This window comes from Haematobia irritans, chromosome 4 (assembly GCF_050003625.1).
Source record: "Haematobia irritans isolate KBUSLIRL chromosome 4, ASM5000362v1, whole genome shotgun sequence".
Taxonomy (NCBI): Eukaryota; Metazoa; Arthropoda; class Insecta; order Diptera; family Muscidae; genus Haematobia; species Haematobia irritans.
Window position 1 is genome coordinate 207,683,841 of NC_134400.1, and position 22,957 is coordinate 207,706,797.

The window sequence follows — 22,957 nt, forward strand, 5'->3', positions numbered from 1 at the left end:
AAAATTAGAGTCATTTTTACAACTTTTCGACTAAGCAGTGGCGATTTTACAAGGAAAATTTTGGTATTTTGACCATTTTTGTCGAAATCAGAAAAACATATATATGGGAGCTATATCTCACTCTGATCCGATTTCAACCAAATTTGCCACGCATAAATACAATGCTAATTCTACACCCTGTGAAAAATTCAACTAAATCGGAGTTAAAAATTGGCCTCTGTGGTCATATGAGTGTAAATCGGGCGAAAGCTATATATGGGAGATATATCTAAATCTGCACCGATTTCAACCAAATTTGGCACATAACTACAATGCTTATTCTACTCCCTGTGCAAAATTTCAACTAAATCGGAGCAAAAAATTGGCTTCTGTGGTCATTTGAGTGTATATCGGGTGAACGATATATATGGGGGCTATATCTAAATCTGAGCCGATTTCAATAAAATTTTGCACACTTGACTAAACTGTTAATTGTACTCCTAGTGCAAAATTTCAACCAAATTGGGGTAAAACTCTGGCTTCTGGGACCGTATTAATTCATATCGGGCGAAAGATATATATGGGAGCTATATCTAAATCTGAACCGATTTCAATAAAATTTGGCACACTTGACTATAGTACCAATTGTTCTTCTTAAGCAAATTAGGGTAAAACTCTGGCTTTTGGGGCCATATAAGTCCACATCGGGCGAAATATATATGGGAGCTATATCTAAATCTTAGCCGATTTCTTCCAAAATCAATAGGGTATTATTATGAGCCAAAACACATACTTGTGCCAAAGTCGATTGGACTAAAACTGTGACCTAGACTTTGATTACAAAAATATGTTTACGGACAGACGGACATGGCTATATCGACTCAGGAGCCCACCCTGAGCATTTTAGCCAAAGACACCATGTGTCTATCTCGTCTCTTTCTGGGTGTTGCAAACATATGCACTAACTTATAATACCCTGTTCCACAGTGTGGCGCAGGGTATAAAAATAGAGTCAAAATGTTCACAACATTTCTTTAGAAATTAACTAGAATTTGGGTGTTATCAAAATACGGTCTGATATAGCCCAGCTACGAAATTTACCTGTTTGCAGACCTATCGTGATGTGCAAAATTTCATCTTTAAATTTCCATGATTGAAGGCTGTAGCGAAAATATTTATCCATGGTGTCCGAGTTTGACTGGAGTTAAAAATCCATCTGTATTGATTTTATAAGAAAAAGTTTCAGATTTAAACTAGCTCCCGAATGTATCTTTCAACTCTTCAATTTCTTTCATTTAAAATACGATAGAGATCTTTCGTATGAAAAAGGGGAATATGGCATTAAATTTTGTTGCAATTTTGGTAACATAACTTTTAACATATCTTATATAACCGTTTTAGTTCCTCTTTTACACCATTAAATCTTTTCCTCAAAACAAGACACCAAAACTTTAAATGTTTTCCGCATATACAAAGAGAGAGGGAAATACGAAGCACTATAAACCGCATAGGCAATTATTTCCATTACATCAACTCAACATTTATCGAGCTATTGAAAGGGCACGTCAATTTGTCACAATATTATGAGGATGGTGGTGATAAAAGTTTCGCATTGCAGATAATAAAATTGACAGAAGATAAAATTTTATGATGTACGATGTGATACTAAAACTATTCACACAAAAGTCGTAAGATGGGTGACAAGGAATCATGGAAGCCCGCCCACTTTGTAGTTTACAAGTCAACGAGCATTGGGTGAAATGTGCCAGAGATGAAGATATAAGGATTGATACAATAATAAAACGCTAAGCAAAGAATGCAACATTCGTTGTTACTGGTAAGTGTAATTTTATGTTCTGCACCTCTATTTTGGAAAGAAAGTATTATTAGTTAGAACACAGCTATGCAACATGCAGACCAATGTTGCCAATGCAAAAAAAGGCAAAATTTGGTTATATTTAAGGATATACAACCTTTCTGTGTCCTTCTATCAATGCTTCTAATGGTTACACTAATGGTTTAGGTATTGATTCCGAAACAGAATTGAAGTTAGGCACAATTATTTAAGGCACAATTATGTTTTAAATTTGGTTTTTGCGTACAAGATTCTAAGAAAAAAGTTTTAATTTATTCGTTTTCTTAGCTTTTTTCTTCAAGTACTATCAATTTCTTTAAAAAAGTATTAACAACAATGTTAAATTTCCAAATTCAGACACGACTTCAATGATAAATCATGCTGTGTCTCAAGAATAAAACATATTTAAAATAAAGTATTGAAAAACATAAATTTAAACACGATGTCATTATTTTTGAAGAATTTTTCAGAATTTTTAAAGTCAAGTTAACCTTGTTCAAACAACATTTTCTTTCATGCAAAGATACCCATTTTTAAGTCGAATCACTTAGCTATAAAGACAAAACGACTTCATTGATAAGTTTATAGACTTTCGTACAAGGAAAAAACTTTGCATCAGAGAAATGGGTCTTCTCTGCTAAGAAAAATGCGCATTCACTATCCCAGCAAAAAAAGCGTCGCCAAAAATGTAATGAAAATGTTCTTTTTGGATCCGGAAGTAGTGCAAAATTGACGCAGAAGCGATGAATTTAACATGGGCTTGTCATAGGACGGAAGTCCTCCATTTCAACAGCCGTTGCACTGAATTTGCATCGCTTCTTTAGGTGTGATCCGAATTCAATGCTTTGGATGTAAATTAAAAAATTCTGTGATATTTTGTCAAATAAATAATTTTTATAATTTTTTAGAATTTTCAATGACTCTAACGCTTGTCTGAAACGTTTGACCTCAAATATTTTCAAAAATTCACAATTTTTTCAGATTGGATTTAACATTTTTTTCCGAAAAAATTTAAATGATTTGTACCATTTTATGAATTCTTACTCTGTTTCCGACCTATTTGAAAAAAAAGTTACCATTAAAAGTGTGAAAAAACCAAGTTATAAAAAATTGAATGAAAAGAACTTCCTGGGTATTTCAAATAAAGAACATCATTGGGAGTGCATCTTTTGGAAGTGATTTTAAAGTTGTGCCTTTGGAAGAACTTCCAAATTTTTTTGCTGGGATTTTAAGGACATAAAATCTTTGGCCTCACAGCAATATTTTTTTTTCAGTGTGGATCCAAATTTCTTTCAAAATAAATTTCTTTTCCAATAAGCGGTTCGGCGTTTTATTTGACACCAGGCTCGAAATAAATGATATGAGGGAAGCCATCGGCCCACTCACTTGATATGGAAAAGTACTTCGGTGTCAAGATCGTAGTTCCACGCGGTAGCAGTATCATTATAATGATGTATGGAGCTATACCTTTATTCTAGGTCTGCCGTGCCTTTGGCTTGAAAATCTTTCAATCCAAATAACATCATGACCTCCTACAGCAAATTTAATGTCTATCGAGAAAACAACATTTTTGCGGCAGAGATATTCCATGTTCTCTATCCCAAAATTTAATTTTGCTCTAAGAGGTGCATTAGCATTAAAAACATCTACATTGGTCAATCCGGTGATTAAAATCGGTATATATTTAGATATAGCTGCCACATATATTTTTCGTCCCATTGAGGCCAAATTATGACTACCGTAGTTCAAAATTTCAATCCTATTTACTTACAATTTTGTCCAGAAAGTACGATAACCATTTTAGCAATATATGCCAAATTTGGTGAAAATCGGCTCAGATTCAGACAAAGTCCCCATATACATGTGATTGCGATATGGTCCGATATTGTCAAATATTCACACTCAGAGATGGAATATGATCGCCCCCAAACATGTTTCAAGAGCAAAATGTTATTTTTGGAAGTAATCATGGGGCATGTTTGCAGCTACCATGTTATTTTCTTGAAAATTATGTATCTGATTTCGGCAATCTTGTATATGCTTGCCGAGAAAACAACATTTTTGCGTCAAAATTATTCCATGTTCACCGTCCAAAAATAACATTGTGCTCTTGAAACATGTTTGGGGTGATACTATTCCTTCTCTGCGTGTATATTTTCCTTGTAAAATAGCCACTTCTATGCCGAAAAAGTGTAAAAATGACTCAAAATTCCCTATACTTCTACTACATATTTTATTTTACTAACATTGTGCTCCACCCCAGTGCATTAGCTGATTCAAATTTTAAGTCTAGAGATTTTGTAGAGTCAAAAAAATGTTGACCAAATTGGCTCATAACAGGTTGGCTGATAAGTCCCCGGTCTGACACATAGATGGCGTCGCCAGTATTAAATGCATATTATTTTTACATAGTACCAACCTTCAAATGATTCGTGCCAAAATTTGACGTCTGTAAGTCAATTAGTTTGTGAGATAGAGCGTCTGTTGTGAAGCAACTTTTGTTATTGTAAAAAAAAAAAAATGGAAAAAAAAGGAACTTCGTGTTTTGATAAAATACTGTTTTCTGAAGGGAAAAAATACGGTGGAAGCAAAAACTTGGCTTGATAATGAGTTTCCGGACTCTGCCCCAGGGAAATCAAAAATAATTGATTGATATGCAAAATTCATGCGTGGTGAAATGAGCACGGAGGACGGTGCACGCAGTGGACGCCCGAAAGAGTTGGTTACCGGCGAAAACATCAAAAAAATCCACGAAATGATTTTGAATGACCGTAAAATGAAGTTGATCGAGATAGCAGAGGCTTTAAAGATATCAAAGGAACGTGTTGGTCATATCATTCATCAATATTTGGATATGCGGAAGCTCTGTGCAAAATGGGTGCCGCGCGAGCTCACATTTGACCAAAAACAACAACGTGTTGATGATTCTGAGCGGTGTTTGCAGCTGTTAACTCGTAATACACCCTAGTTTTTCCGTCGATATGTGACAATGTATGAAACATGGCTCCATCACTACACTGCTGAGTCCAATCGACAGTCGGCTGAGTGGACAGCGACCGGTGAACCGTCTCCGAAGCGTGGAAAGGCTCAAAAGTCCGCTGGCAAAGTAATGGCCTCTGTTTTTTGGGATGCGCATGGAATAATTTTTATCTATTATCTTGAGAAGGGAAAAACCATCAACAGTGACTATTATATGGCGTTATTGGAGCGTTTGAAGGTCGAAATCACGGCAAAACGGCCTCATATGAAGAAGAAAAAAGTGTTGTTCCACCAAGACAATGCACCGTGCCACAAGTCATTGAGAACGATGGCAAAAATTCATGAATTGGGCTTCGAATTGCTTCCCCACCCACCGTATTCTCCATATCTGGCCCCCAGCGACTTTTTCTTGTTCTCAGACCTCAAAAGGATGCTTGCAGGGAAAAATTTGGCTGCAATGAAGAGGTGATCGCCGAAACTGAGGCCTATTTTGAGGCAAAACCGAAGGAGTCTACCAAAATGGTATCAAAAAATTGGAAGGTCGTTATAATCGTTGTATCGCTCTTGAAGATAGTCCCCTTCAATAATAATTGAATTGAATAATAAAAACGAATTTTGACAAAAAAAAGTGTTTTTCTTTGTTAGGCCGGGGACTTATCGGCCAACCTGTTATTTAAGTATATGCGAATGGGAATATGAACCTTTTATACGACACTCAACAAATTTGAAGGATTTAAGATGGTATCGAAAAGGAAGATCCATTCCCCAGTGAAAAAGATTAGCCGAACAAGCAATGAAAATTCTCTTTTTCCATCCGGAAGTGGTGCAAGATTGGATCAGAAGCTATGTATTTTACATGGGCTTCTCATAGGACAGAAGCCATCTTTTAAAGCATCCACTGCAGTGATTTCGGATTTCATTAAAACAAAAATTAGGGAAAAACTTACAAAAGTAAATTTTGTCTTAAATTTTTTCTCTACGTAAAGCAAACTCTTAGTCTGCGAGAAATAAATCGTTTTAATTTTTTTTTTTCATTTATATTATTATATTTATCCTTGTTGTGTCTTATGCACAGTAAAATTCAGAAAATGTTCATTTTTTGATAAAAATTCGTAAAATAACGGATTTTTTTTATTTCACCTTAAAAGAACATCTTGTAAAGTGAAAACTAAGTCCACCTCTAGAAGAGAATTTTTGTTTATACTTTAAAAGTATTGACTTTGGAAGAACTTCCAAATTTTGTTGCTGGGTTGTAGTTCAGGGTAATAAATTTTGTGGGCTTTCCTTACTTGTTTAACATCAATTAATAATTTTTGGACACCATAAAAATTCTATTAGTTGATTTTCTAACAAAAGTCGATTTGTCGATTTTGAACATTACAAAAAAGTCAATTCTGTGTTCCTAGTTAGACTGCATACATAAAATTTGTATATGTACGTTATTGAATATTGTAAAATTTCTCTCTAACTTAAACGTTTTCCCTAAGAATATGAATATGAAACTCGTCCAACTTTATTTAAATGGTCTTGGGAAATCACATAAAAAACTAACTTGCACTAATGATAGTTGAAACGAAAAAAAATTAACATTTTCTGATTATGCTAAAAAGATAAAACGTAAGAAAAATATCAGAATGTTTTTGCTTGCATTCGCTGTTGGCTCAAATCGTATTACCATCACTAAGTTAAGCAATTATCTTTAAAGACCAGCATGAATTTGAACAAGTGGACATAGAGTCATCAAGTGATGTCGACAATATTGAATGGTCAACTGTGACATTTTGCAATTTTTTTTTCGCAGATTTACCATAGCATTGTGCAATGGGAAAGCTCATCGCCAACAACATCAGCCACAACTGTTGCAAATCCTGATTTTGGTGGAGGATAATTTGATGTCATTGAACAAAGGGGAGAATAAGACATTATTAAACCAATATAAATGATGACATAATTTGGAATTCGGAATAGCAAAGGATGTGAAGAACAGTTTTCAATAAACTTTTTGGTCGTTAGCATTATGAACCGTTTTTACAAATCCCAGAATGATATTTGATATTTTTTTATAGTTTTTACTTGTTCCAGAAAGATATTTGGAAAAAAATTAAATATTTATACCGTCCAACCCATTAGGTAGAGTTTAGTTGGTCTGTCTGTTGTTCGAAATCTTCAGTCAAAAATTTAAACTGTTCCCTTCTTGAATATATAAATAGCCGCATTGAATTCGATTTCTTTCTGAAATTCCAGTATTTCTTTTTGTTTCACCAAATGGAAAATTCTAAAATCTCTTTTTCAACCCATTGCTTTTCTGGCCATAATGTCAGTTAATTTCCAGATATATTTTATGAGAATAAATGACACAGACATCAACATTCCCCTTGAAGTCTATTTTGTAAACTTACAAATAATGATCATTATTTATTTACGCATCCACACACTTATACGTGAACCATGACCCCATGACAGAGGTGGCCAAAGAGTGTTGGCCTTATTAGATAGAACTGTTTAAGCCATTATCTCAAAAGCAGTCATTCAAGATGAAAAGTAGAAATCATTTAACATTTTCACACTCTGCTGCAGAAGTCCAAGAAACTCATGACAGTTTCTATTGTAAGGGTGTACCGAAGAATCATAGAAATGAATTTCAAGTAAATGTGCTCTTGTTATTAAAAAATTTGAAATAATTTGAAACGCAACTTGACAAGCAAGTTTTTTAATATTTTGTTTATTTACTTGATCACAATTGTAAATCATTGGAAAAAAAATTAAGTCTTAAAACAAGTACAACCCTTTCACTACCGAATTAAACCTAAGCTTAAAAATTTAAATTTTCTAGCTCTTATATTACGGGATTGGAAAAGAAAAACAGATATTAACCATCGAATATCGCTTTATTATAGCTTGAAAGCTTCTCTAAGTGGATTCACCGCAATGTTAAATGAAGTTCGGATTAGGCTATAAAAAATAGGACATTGTCATTGAGCTAAACCTACAATCGGGCGATACTCATTGATAAAAAAAATCTTAACCCTAAATATAGGAAAATGTTTTATTCATCGGCCAGTGCGTCATCCGTCCACGGACTCAATCAGAATCGACGATACTGGCTAAAACCCCATCCCTCTTTCCACGGTGTATGATTTACACCTCGAAACTGCTTTGACATTACATCAAAGTGGACTTTTGGTCTGTGTTCAGATTAAAACATCATTTTAGCATGTCGTCGTGTTCATGTAAACATTTTTCGAGAGGGGAGCATGTACGATAAATCGACTTACAGTCTCCCAGCTCCTTTCACTGTGTACCATTATGTGGATTATATTTCTCGGGAATACATGCTCAAATTAATCTCTACGCTCTTCTACCCACCAGCTACATTTAGTGGCAGTTGATTGTCAGAGTCGACGGCGAAATAATTCCGACCACAAATTACTCCAAAATTCTCGGGGTCACATTCGACAGTCTTTTTAAGTCGTCTGCCCATGCCACTGTCAGCACTTGAGGTGAGGACAAAGAAACTTTGTAGACTGCATATAAAGCAATTCGGCGGCCAATGATAAACTATGCAGGGCAGGTGTGGACACATCAAACGAGCGACACGAAGTGGAATAACATACAGATAGAATAACGAAGAATAACGCTGCCCTTTGAACTGTGACAGGATGTTTCCCCTGGATCACCTTTATAGACCAAGATCATCCCAGTGCGTCGACACAATTACATGTTGTCAAATCAGTACCTCTTGGGTTGCTATCGAAGATGCCATAATGCCAAATCACCATCTTGTGGATAAGCAACCACCACCCAGGAATGTAAGCGTTGATCTTCACTTCTAGAGCGCGAGATCTAGCTTTATAAAATATAGCTTCTAGGCACCATACCAGACAAGTTTGAACAGGATTCATGAGGATATTGTAGCGGTCAGAACCTACAAGGTTAATCCTGTTCTAGGAGCTCGACCACCGCACATTGCACCGGCGGAGAGAGACCTCCCACGGCTGACCAGAGTGCAGCCGCCTCAATTCCTACCTATAATGCTATATGGTGTCGTAGTCCGGTGGCCGGCACTTCACCAGCCGACAAGTTTAGACAAAGTTCAGCATATCTCAGGCGCATTCAGACAGGAACAAATTCCCTTAATGTCATGCTGCAGCTATTGCCTTTAGACATTTTGGATAAACAGTCAGCTGCAACAACGGCTGTACGGTCGGGAAAAAGTTACGGTCACATTTCGGTCCTCAAAATAATGCCAGATGTGCCTAACGATGTGAATTATACTTTGGCGATACCACTTTTCGACAAAACGTTTGAAACTCTAATTTTCAACAGTGAGGCATGGTGTACACAGGCCCCGGGGAATAAACGATATATAGATTTCTACACTGATGGCTCCAAATTGGATGGACAAGTGGGTTTCGGAGTATATTCTAAAGATGTGGAACTTCGAATAGCGAAAAGATTACCTAATCACTGTAGTGTTTTTCAGGCTGAAATATTAGCAATAAGAGAGGTGGCGAATTGGCTGGGAAGTAATGTTCCTAAAAATGTTGGCATTAATATATACTCAGACAGTTAACATGCAATAAAATCCTTGGACTCTGTGTTCCTTAATCGAAAACGGCCATCGACTGCCGACAAATCTCTCAATGAGATGGCTGAGCAGCACAATATTCACCTAATATGGGTGCCTGGCCATAGTAACATACGGGGGAACTGCGAAGCGGATGACTTGGCAAGGCTAGGGACTACCTTACATATTCCAGGGGAACTAGAATCTGTTGTATGCCCCTGGCTACCTTGGAGCTCATACTGCGTGAGAATGTTCGATGGGAGAATTGCAAGGGTTGTAACGACACCATGCAAATATGGCCACATTTAAACTTAAACCGCACACTACATATGCTAGTGTTCTCAAGGCGTCAGATAGCACTCCTAATATCTGCTATAACGGGTCGCTGCCTGATAGGCGAATTTGCAAAAACTATTGGCGCGAAGTATAATGACTATTGTATGAGCTGTCATGATGCGGAGAAATAGGAATCAATTAAACACCTCTTGCGTGAGTGTAAAGCGTAAGTAAATTTTAGCGGCATATAACTTTAGATTACTGGCGTACCTGGAAAACGTTAACTTAAGCGTCTGCTAATGTTTTTGAAACAATCTGGTTGGTTCAACAGAGGAAAATAATCGAGAAGATTCAGCGGTTAAAACTAGAAGTACCCATATGTAATAGGTACTTTTAGTTAATGTGGTATCACAATGGTCTGAATAATCTAAGTGAGCCTGAATCTTAATCGGGCTGTCACTTTAACCTAACCTAACCTACCTATCAGTAGTTAATACCAGAGAAGCTGACGTGTGTTCCATCTGTAATTAAGGGCCACATGACACTCATCACGTTTTCGACTGATTAATTATTGTCCATCCTTTTCTCCACCTTTCGGGCAACATAGGACAGAAACGATTGGTATTTTGACTCAATCTGCAAATTGGCCCTATATTTGGCTTCCTCATAAGAACGAACATGCACAGAAATGGTACTTTCCTCTAGTACGAAATTAACCTTTGTTATAAAGTAGCAGATATGCCCCAATGTATGACTAAATTTGCAACAGTTATTCCTAGTCTTTTGTTTTTTGACTTTTAGAGAAAACTGTTTTGCGTCCCTCTCAAAAGAAACGGGAGGTGTTTTGAAAAAAAATCTGTATATTTTTCTTGACGGCGTGTATTTATGTTTCGACACGACCGAACTTATGGCCGTAGTACTTCTTCTTTATATTGTTCGTTAACAGTTTTTTTTCTGTACAAAAATTCAAAGGCATGTCATGTTACCAACAACTTAATTTCACACCAAAGTAATTAAGACATTTTTATTCGTTTTTGGGATTTCTGAGGAAACAACTTCTTTTTCAGCTAGTGTTGTAACAAAACCAAACTATGTTTTTTTTTAACCATGGATGATTTGCTGCATTGACAATGGCGAGGAGTACTACCAAGGAGATAGAGAAAAAAGCGAAAAATTTATCACTAATGTATAACGAAGCCAGTCTTTGTTGTAGGTGGTACTGTAAAGCTTCGACATTGCTTGATTGAAGAAACGCCTTGGCAGATGTATGCCACTACTAAGGGCCCTTAAGTAGTAAAGCCAAGAAACTGATTGAGTGAGTACTAACAACACAAATATCTTGTGATATATTCCCATCTTTCTTCCAAACTTCTTCATTTCCTTTTGACATTTCTAGGGATTTTTTCCCATAAGAAATATTTAGCTTAGTTGACATGAGACCACAACTTTTATCATACACTTGACACAGTGGTTTATTCCAACGCAACAACTCACTCCAAACTATAATCATAGCTGCCGCTACCAACAACGCCCCCCATCACCATTGACATTAATATCAACGGAGCTCCTTAAACAGTCTCCATGTTTGGTTTTATTTGCTATATAACCGACACTCACTCACTTAGATAAACCAGAAAAAAAAAAACTTTCCAAGCCTTATGGCAAAAGGGACTTGCATTAGCCTAGGCGGCATATGAAAAATTACTGTCATTTCTTAAATTACCAAAAAACGAAATAATGTTCCAAAAATTTTTATTCATTTAAATGTATGAACATTTACAGAATCAACTTTTCCTAAAGGGTGAACCAAAAGTAAGTGCACATGAACACGTAAGTTTGTTTAACCGCAAGATTTCAATGACTACGCCCCGAAATCCCAGTGCTATAACGGTTAAACGTCCAAATCGTATTGCTAATTCTCAGTGATTAATCTACATACTACAGGTGTGCACGTGACACGAAATTGTCGTGACTCATCCATGCGTCGTAATCTTTTCCATATAAATCGAAAGGTTTATATGAGAAAGGAAATTTCATCCGATAAATTAAGTAAATAAATAAATTAAAATTTGGTACTCGATGTCAGTATATCCCTTCTACACGGATGAAAAAGACTGTTTTTCATATGTTTGGCTATAAACATTATATGTTTGGAACACAAATTTTTAAACACAATATTTTTGAGTGCAAGCATATAATGTTCATAAACTAGCATAACATGTTTGGGACATATATGTTAATATGTTAGAACATATTATGTTTGGGACATAAAATGTTTGTAAATATAATATGCTTGGATGCAAACATATATTAATTTAGAAATAGCCTATAAACATATATGTGTTTAGTAGCTTGGAGCGCTATTTAACAGGGAGCGATATTGAATTAAGTTGGTGGTTGTTGCTTGTTATTACAAAATTAACATTTTATTTTTCCTTGGGCAATTGATCAGCTACTTCTTTGATCCTTATAAACTGTGTGGTCCGCTGTTCGAATCCCCGTCCGGCAAAACGTAAAATTAAAATAAAAAATCATACAATTGAATAATTTCTTCTACAATGTTTGTATCACAGAAAAAGGTGCTAAGAACTAAAAAATCTCGTGGAAGTGAGAAAGATGTGGGGGAATATACAATTGGGCAGAAACAAAATTTTGAGCATTCAGGTCGAAAACCTATGTTGTTAGCACCTATATTACCTGTTTATTTTCATAATTCATTATGATTTTAAATATATAAATAACTAAATAAAATTTTGAGCACAATATTGTTTGGGAGAATTTTTTTTAAGCATATAATATTTTTGGGTGCAAAATGCTTCCAAACATATTATATGTTCACATAATAACATATTGTTTTTTGGAAGACAACATTATTGAATTTGGATGCAAAAATACAAAATGTTTGGAACTTAGACTACCCAAACATATATTGTTTAGACCAATATGCTTTCAAACATATTATATATTGGAAGAGATCAAACATATAAATGTTTGGGCAATACCCAAAAATATATATGCTTGAAGCAAAATATGTTTGGGAGTATATGTTACAGAAGCGATTTTTTGTGAGCGTGTAATAATCATACGAAAATTGGTTCGGCCCATAATTACACTAGTTAACACTCAAAATGTACCATTGATAAAAACCACTTTTCTTGTGTATTTTGAGCTGCTGAATTCGAACAAAAAATGTTTAAAAATTTTTATGGAACCGTTTTTGAGATATCCCGTTATTTTTAAATGTTCGCTCTTTTTTCACTAAACACAATATATCTCGAGTTAGAAACGTCCGATTATAACGTTGTTGATACACAAATGAAAGGTTATAAGATGGCGAATAATCATGTGCAATTGGATTTGTGATAAGTTAAGTGGTTCAAAAAATATCAATGCGGAAAATCAAAATTTTCAAAAAATTCGTGTTTTACAACGGACCTTTTCCGCTAGAAAAGTATAAACCAATTATAATAAAATTGTTTTCTCTTCGTGGTCGTATAGACGACACTCTAACGTAAGCAACAAGACCAACTAGAAGAAAATCGATCGAAAAATGACAAAGTCATAATGACATGACAAAACATGCAAAAATTAGCGACTTTCCCACACAAAAATGCATTTCTCTGTTGCCTAGACATTTTTGTGAGATATTTTTGTGTGGGTGAGCGGCTCATTTTTGCATGATTTGACGTCATTAAATTGCTTATAACTTTGTCATTTGTCTTCTTGTTGGTCTTGTTACTTACGTTAGAGTATCGTCTATGCGACCATGAAGAGAAAAAAATTTATTAAAATTGTTTTATACTTTTCTAGCGGAAAAGGTCCTTTGTAACGAAATTTTGAATTTTCGAAAATTTTGAATTTTCGCATTGATATTTTTTGAACCACTTAACTTATCACAAATTCAATTGCACACGATTATTCGTCATCTTATAACCTTCCATTTAAGTATCAACAACGTTATAATCGGACGTTTATAATTCGAGATATATTGTGTTTAGTGAAAAAAGAGCGAAAATTTAAAAATAACGGGATATCTCAAAAACCGTTCCATAAAAAATTTTTTGAAATATTTTCGAATTCAGCAGCTCAAAATACATAAGAAAAGTTGGTTTTTATCAATGGTGTAAGCAAATTTTTTTTTTGTAAACTAGTGTTATTTTTAGACTTGTCAAGAACGGAATTGGAGTATATGGGCATTAAATCTGCATTTTTATACCCTAACCCACATAGTGGTCAGGGTATAATACGTTTGATCTGCCGAAAAATATGCCTACTAGAAATATTGCCTTTAGACCCCATAAAATATATACCGATCGACTCAGAATCACCTCCTGAGTCGATTTAGCGCTTGGTGTCCGTCCGTTCGTCTGTGCGTGTATTTGGTGTTCACAGGATTCTGATCGCAATTATTAACCAATTTTGATGAAATTTGGTACAGGGAGTTTTTTTTTTGGCACAAGGACGAACGCTATTGAATTCGGAATAAATCGGATCAAATTAAGATATAGCTCCCCTATATATGTATGGCCCAATTTTCCCAAATTTGTCCATAGAACCCTTATTTATTAACCGATCTTGCTCAAATTTGGCTAGATCCAGTTCTCTATAGTACTAACTATATGTGCAAAATTTCATCGAAATCGGTTCAGATGTAGATATAGCTCCGACAAAAATGGTCAAAATACCAACATTTTCCTTGTTAAATCGCCACTGCTTAGTCGAAAAGTTGTAAAATTGACTCTAATTTTCCTAAAATTCTAATACATATATATCGAGCGATAAATCATAAATAAACTTTTGTGAAGTTTCCTTAAAATTGCTTCAGATTTAAATGTTTCCCATATTTATACCCTGCGCCACACTGTGGAACAGGGTATAATAAGTTTGTGCTTTTGTATGTAACGCCAAGGAAAAGTCTGAGACCCATCGTTTAGTATACCGATCGTCTTAGAATTAAATTCTGAGTCGATTTAGCGATGTCCGTCTGTCTGTCTGTTCATGTATTTTTGTGCGCAAAGTACAGGTTTCAGGTTAAGTCCGATCGTCCTCAAATTTGGCACAGGGTCGTTTTGGGGAACAAAGACGATCGCTATTGATTTTGGAAAAAATCGGTTCAGATTTAGATATAGCTGTCATATATATTTATCCCCGACCTGGTTATAATTGGCGTATTTATCAACCGATGTTCTTCAAATTCCGTACATCCGAATATTTTATGAGTCTCGAAAAACTTGCAAAATATTAGCCAAATCGGTTCAGATTTCGATATAACTCCCATATATATCTTTCGTCCGATTTAGAATCATATGGCAATAGAGGCCAAAGTTTACTACCGATTTTCGTGAAATTTTGCACAGAGAGTAGAGTTGGCATTCTACAAATTCTTGGTAAATTTGATTGAAATCGGTTCATATTTAGGTATAGCTCCCATATATATCTTTCGTCCGATTTGCACTTATATGACCTCAAAAGCCAGAGTTTTGTCCTGAAGTGCTTCAAATTTTACACGAGAGGTAAGTTTAACGGTGTCGTTATGTGTGCTAAAGTTGGTTAAAATCGGTTCAGATTTAGATATAGCTCCCATATATATCTTTCGCCCGATTTGGACTTATATGGCCTCAAAAAAGGAGTACATTTAATAGTTTCGGTAAATGTGCCAAATTTAGTTGAAATCGATTCAGATTTAGATATAGCTCCCATATAAATCTTTCGCCCGATTTACACTCATATGACCACGGGGGCCAAAGTTATACTCCCACTTACGTGAAATTTTGCAGAGATTGGAGAATTATTATTCTAACTTTACATGTCAAATTTAGTCAAAATCGGTTCAGATTATATATAGCTCCCATATATATGTTACGTACACCAGAGTTAGGGAAATATGGTAGACTTTTTCAAATTTAAGACCCATTTTCAATGGGAGTTTCCTCCAATTGTCTGGATAGTTTCCACGGAGAATATATTTAATATGATATTTACATGTGTCAAGTTTGATTTAATTTGGTTCAGATTTAGATAAAGCCTCCATATATTCGTTTATCTGGTTTATATAAATATGGCCAACATTCCCTGACTTTATACAAAATTCTTAGTCATATCCTATATACTGTAACGCCAGAATTTCCACAGAACGGTTGAGTTTTAAATAAAGCTGCAAGTCGCCCGACTTGACCAAATAATATATCACAACTCACACTTGACCACATATCTTGGCGAGATGTAACCAATATCCTTGTTATACCCACCACCATAGAATGGTGACGGGGGAATAATAAGTTTGTCATTCCGTTTGTAACGCATCGAAATATCGATTTCCGACTATATAAAGTATATATATTCTTGATCAGGGAGAAATTCTAAGACGATATAACGATGTCCGTCTGTCTGTCTGTCTGGCTGTTGTAATCACGCTACAGTCTTCAATAATGAAGCAATCGTGCTGAAATTTTGCACAAACTCGTCTTTTGTCTGCAGACAGGTCAAGTTCGAAGATGGGGTATATCGGTTCAGGTTTTGATATAGTCCCCATATAAACCGACCTCGCGATTTGGAGTCTTGGGCTTATAGAAATCGTAGTTTTTATCCAATTTGCCTGAAATTTGAAATTTAGAGGTATTGTAGGACTACAAATACGTGTGCGAAAAATTGTGAGTATCGGTCCATGTTTTGGTATAGCCCCATATAGACCGATCTCCCGATTTTACTTCTTGGGCTTATAGAAACCGCAGTTTTTATTCATTTTACTTGAAATTGGAAATCTAGAGGTATTGTAGGACCACAAATACGTGTTCCAAAAATTGTGAGTATCGGTCCATATTTTGGTATATTCCCCATATAGACCGATCTCCCGATTTTACTTCTTGGGCTTATAGAAACCGCAGTTTTTATCCAATTTGCCTGAAATTGGAAATCTAGAGGTACTTTAGAACCGTAAAGAGGTGTGCCAAAAATGGTGAGCATCGGTCCATGTTTTGGTATGGTCCCCATATAAACCGACCTCCCGATTTGGGGTCTTGGGCTTATAGAAATCGTAATTTTTATCCAATTTGCCTGAAATTGAAAATCTAGAGGTACTTGAGGACCATCAAAAGGTGTGCCGAAAATGGTCCGTATCGATCCATGTTTTGGTATAGCCCCCATATAGACCGATCTCCCGATTTTACATCTTGGGTTTATAGAATGCGTAGTTTATATACAATTTGCCTGAAATTGGAAATTTATAGGTATTTTAGGACCGTAAAGAGGTGTGCCACAAATGGTGAGTATCGGTCCATGTTTTGGTATAGCCCCCATATAGAACGATATCCCGATTTTACTTCTTGGGCTTCTAGAATCCGAAGTTTTTTTCCAATTTGCCTGAAATTGGAAATTTATAGGTATTTTCGGGCCATAAAGAGGTGTGCCGAAAACGGTGAGTATCGGTAGTTTTTATCCGATTTGCCTGAAATTGTAAATATTCTGGTATTTTAGGCTCACAAAAACGTGTATCGGATTAAGTTTTTATCGGTCCATTTGGTAATGCCTCCATATAGATCGACTTCACTTCTCAAGTCCTCAAGCCATCCTGAAATTTCAAAGGAAACCCTAATATTTGGTTCGTGGTGGTGGGTATTTAAGATTCGGCCCGGCCGAACTTACTGCTGTATATACTTGTTTTTTACTAACATTGTGTTCCACCTTAGTGCATTAGCCGACTTAAATTTTGAGTCTATAGATTTTGTAGAAGTCTATCAAATTTTGTCCAGATCGCGAGATATTTAAATTTATGCATTTGGGATAAACCTTTATTTGACGGATGTGATATGGTATCGAAAATTTAGATCTACAAAGTGGTGCAAGGTATAATATAGTCGGCCCCGCCCGACTTTAGACTTTCCTTACTTGTTTTATAGTCGAAAATCGATATTTCCATGTGTTACAAACGGAACGGAACCCATCCAATGATGGTGGGTACAAGAATTCATAATCTGCCTATGATTTCTGGATAACCCTGCACATCATGCATCCATTCATTTACTTCATTCACATAGATGATACCAATCCATATAAAACTTCTAGTCTGTATGTGTTTATATATGATATGATCTAGCCAATGTAGTTGCAATGTTTACAAACACATGCACACACACGCCCGCACAAGGACACAAGTTCACATTTGTTCATATATAAACGGAACCATAACCCAAAACTTGTAAAATAACTAAAAAACCAAACGAAAGATGTGTATACTCTCCTTTGTTCGTTTGAGTTCATCTAATGTTTCTGTAGTTGAAGAGAAATACTGACAAACTGACAGGCATTTATGCAGGCCATAATGACTGTTTTTGTTCGAATATATGCGTTTTACTCCTCTGTGTGAATGCTTATGCCAGAGAGAGATTGTGTTGAAGTACATTGAGTAGTATTTTACCATTCTATTTCCATTTAATTTTGTTTCTTTGTTCCAACAACAACAGCAGTTACAACAATTGTAGATCTTCTGTGTGTGTGTGTGTTTCCTTTATGTGTTTTAGAGTCATTGCCAAAATTTGGCTCATTCGTTTAGGAATAGTTTTAAGCACAAAAAATAGAAGACACATACACACACATAACCATTTAAGTTGCATTTTATTAGAAAAATACCGACTGGTTGACTGACATTTTTCTATTTAAGTTACCAACAGATGATTTTCACATCATCTAAAAATATTTACTTATTCCCATATTTTGTTGCAGCAAATGCAAAGAATTGCAATTAAATTTATAAAATTCGTATACACCCTATACTCACTTCTTGAGTAGACATGGTTTGTCGTATAGCATCACTTCACAAGATATTGTGAGGTGGTGCTAGAAAAACATGGTTAATTCGCTTAAATTAAATTGAATTAAATAAATAAATATAATATATAATTAACTTAGTAACCAATTTGAATTTAACCAATTCGACCTAAAAACAAGTATATACCGCCGTAAGTTCGTCCAGGCCGAAGCTTATGTACCCTCCATCATGGATTGCGTACAAACTTCATCTAAACACTGCCATCCACAATCGAATTACTCAAGTTGCGGTAACGCTTGCCGATGGCAAGGTATCTTAAAACCTCCTAACACCATCTTCTAAATTGTATGAAAGTCCATTCGTGGTATATATTAAATCAAAAAAGATCTATCCAATACGTATATAATTCAGTTTGACAAAGTAGACATACAATTTTGACAAAATTTCCTACAGAAATAAAATTTTAACAAAATTTTCTATAGCAATAAAATTTTCACAAATTTGTCTATAGAAATAAAAATTTTGACAAAATTTTATAGAAAGAAAATTTTGACAAAAAATTCTACAGAAATAAAATTTTAACAAAATTTTCTATAGAAATAAACTTTTGACAAAATTTTCTATAGAAATAAAATTTTGGTAGATTATTTTTGGCCCTAGTGGCAACCATGATTATGAACCGATATGGACCAATTTTTGTGTGATTGGACCAATTTTGGTATGGTTGTTAGCGACCACATACTAACACCACGTGCCTAATTTGAACCGGATCGGATGAATTTTGCTCCTCCAAGAGGCTCCGGAGGTCAAATCTAGAGAATGTTTTATATGGGGGCTATATATAATTATAGACCGATATGGACCAATTCTGGCACGGTTGTTAAAGATCATATACTAACACCATGTTCCACATTACAACCGGATCGGATGCAATTTGCTCCTCTTTGAGGCTTCGCAAGCCAAATCTGGAGATCGGTTTATATGGGGTCTATATATAATTACGGACCGATGTGGACCAATTTCTGCATGGTTGTTACAGGCCATATACCAACATCATGTACCAAATTTCAGCCGGATCAGATGCAATTTGCTCCTCTTTGAGGCTTCGCAAGCCAAATCTGGAGATCGGTTTATATGGGGTCTATATATAATTACGGATCGATGTGGACCAATTTTTGCATGGTTGTTACAGACCATATACCAACATCATGTGCCAAATTTCAGCCGGATCGGATGAAATTTGCTTCTCTTAGAGGCTCCGCAAGCCAAATCTGGGGATCGGTTTATATAGGGGCTATATATAATTGAGAAGCGATATGGACCAATTTTTGCATGGTTATTAGAGACCATATACCAACATCATGTACCAAATTTCAGCCGGATCGGATGAAATTTTCTTCTCTTTGAGGCTCCGCAAGCCAAATCTGGGGATCGGTTTATATGGGGGCAATATATAATTATGGACCGATGTGAACCAATTTTTGCATAATTGTTAGAGACCATATACCAACAACATGTACCAAATTTCAGCCGGATCGGCTGAAATATGCTTCTCTTAGAGGCTCCACAAAACAAATCTGGGGATCGGTTTATATGGGGGCTATATATAATTATGGACCGATGTCGACCAATTTTTGCATGGTTGTTAGAGACCATATACCAACACCATGTACCAAATTTCAGCCGGATCGGATGAAATATGCTTCTGTTAGAGGCTCCACAAGCCAAATCTGAGGGTCCCTTTATATGGGGGCTATACGTAAAAGTGGACCGATATGGCCCATTTTCAATACCATCCGACCTACATCGATAACAACTACTTGTGCCAAGTTTCAAGTCGATAGCTTGTTTCGTTCGGAGGTTAGCGTGATTTCAACAGACGGACGGACGGACATGCTTAGATCGACTCAGAATTTCACCACGACCCAGAATATATATATATATATATACTTTATGGGGTCTTAGAGCAATATTTCGATGTGTTACAAACGGAATGACAAAGTTAATATACCCTGTAGTGTGACCAAACACACTCTCCACTTCTTCCCCCTTATTCTTCACTTACACATGCATTCCCATTAGCATACAGTACTCTATTTTTGATCCACTTGCATTCTCGGTGCATTCATATTTTGTTTTTGTTGACGCAGGTCAGTCACACACTTGGTAGTGACTGAGTTGAATGCACTCAGTGGAGTTCCAATTAGATATTGGTGGTCATTTGACTCAATTCTGAGTTCATGCAGTTGGTCTACTTACAAAACAATGTATGCAATCCCAACTGGAAACTCTAAACCAATGAAAAGTGTCACATGCCACCAACATCTAATTGGACACAATCTAATTGGAACTCCACTGAGTGCATTCAACTCAGTCACTACCAAGTGTGTGACTGACCTGCGTCAACAAAAACAAAATATGAATGCACCGAGAATGCAAGTGGATCAAAAATAGAGTACTGTATGCTAATGGGAATGCATGTGTAAGTGAAGAATAAGGGGGAAGAAGTGGAGAGTGTGTTTGGTCACACTACAACCCCCATCCTATGATGGAGGGTATAAAAATTATATTTTCAAAAAGAAAAACTTTGAACTGACGTCACCTTGTCCTTAATAGGTGTTTAATGATTTAACTACCATTAGAAATCAATTTCCATAAATAATTAAATTATCAAATTAAGTTGCGGGACATGCAACTTTAAAGGACTTCTAGAGAAAAGCTCCTTTTGATTTACCTTTTATTTAGGAATATTATTTTACCTATTCGCTGGATACAAACAAGAGAATCGTTTGTGGGAAAAAAAGAGAATTGGAGTCAGGAATTGGAGTCAGAGTTTTTTTTGGAGTCAATCTTACATTTTATTTCCGCTTATGATCTGCAATCGTTGATGGTTACGATGGTAAAGAAGACTGAGTTGATGAATATCGTGTGACTTAATACCATTCGATATTTCGTTATAGAAAAGATAATATTTATTTAAAGAATTCATGGTTGTTTTTAAAAGTAATAAATTGATAATAACGTACTAATAATAGTTAATTTCAGCTGTTAGATTTGAATTCATTTTAGACAAATATATAAAAATAAAATAAAAGGAGAAACTATGTTAAACATACTGCCCCCCTTGGTCTATTTAGACCAAAAAAAAAAACTAAAGGGCTTGACTTAATTGTTCCAAAGTCCACAAAGCGATGTCTAAGATTTGCTTTGGATTGGTTACTGATCGATTCTTACATCTATTGGAATTATCTAAAGTTTGTGTCTTGACTGTTTTTGGTGGATTATTGGTGACTCGTCCTTGCTTATTGCCATATTTCATTTTTGGTCGTCGTTTCTCATTCTGATTGATGTTTATGTGAAGTATTGTATGGTGATATTTACCACATCGTTTACAATTGGTACTGGACGTGCATTTATTAGTAGAGTGCGAACGTGCAAGGCAGTTAAAACAATAGTTGAGTCGGCGGGCTAATTTTCGACGTTCTTCAACATCCTTGGCCAAAAATCGTTTGCAAAAGCGAAGTGGATGTAGCTTTCCGCATATCTTGCATTGACGAATCATTTCATTTTTAGGTGCCCTGTGAATTTTGGAATATAAAATTTAATTAATAACTGAAATATGCAAGTGAGAATAATTTGAGTTTATGGTGATTATAACAATTTGGAGTTGTTATAACGATATGTACGATAGGTATACTTATGAATTATAGTAATATCGAGAGTTTTTCGATTTGGTGGAGATCACTTCGATGTCTCTGTAGGGAGAATGCATAGCTTTGAGATTGGTCTTGTTAAAACTCCGTTTTGGGTACGTAATTCGACTGTTCTAACAAATCCGTCTGATCCTGGGTGGATGTGGGTAATTCTCCCTAATCTCCACTCGCATGGTGGTAAAAGTTCATCTTTTAGAACAACTATTTGGCCAATTTGTACATTGGCTTGGGGTTTTTGCCATTTGTATCTTTGTTGCAAATCTAGCAGATAATCCCGTTTCCATCGTCGTGCAAATTCGTATTGGAGGGTTTTTAATTTTTCCCATCGATCGTGCAATGGTATTGAGGTATTATCCGTTTCTGGCATAGCAACCATTGGCGCACCACGAAGAAAGTGACCTGGCGTTAAGGCGAGAATTTCATGCGGATCATCTGTCATAGGAGTCAACGGACGAGAATTGAGGATGGACTCTATGCGGGCCAAAAGGGTTGAAAATTCCTCAAAGGTACACTTTCTATTTTGAGTTACTTTTTTAAAGTGTATTTTAAATGATTTAACCCCGGCCTCCCAGAGTCCCCCCATATGCGGGGCGTTGGGTGGTATGAAAAACCATTGAAAACCATGGGAGGTATATTTCTCTGCTATATCACAAGCCACTGCTTGTATGAATCGCTTAAATTCATCCTTAATGGAACGTTCTGCCCCTACAAAGTTGGTGCCATTGTCGGAGTATACTTTTTGAGGCAAACCTCTACGAGCAACAAATCGGGTGAATGCTGCTTGGAAGGAGGCTGTCGATAAATCGGAGCATACCTCAAGGTGA

At 35.8% G+C, this 22,957-nt stretch overlaps 1 protein-coding gene across 1 annotated transcript; it reads right to left on the bottom strand.

Moving 5' to 3' along the window:
- Positions 1 to 21,491: 21,491 nt before the first annotated feature.
- LOC142236296 (uncharacterized) lies at positions 21,492 to 21,999 on the bottom strand (the record flags this gene model as incomplete). The annotated part of the gene is given in 1 exon segment (XM_075307560.1): positions 21,492 to 21,999. A coding segment is annotated over 1 exon segment (411 nt). The 3' UTR covers positions 21,492 to 21,571.
- Between the last annotated feature and the right edge of the window lie 958 nt (positions 22,000 to 22,957).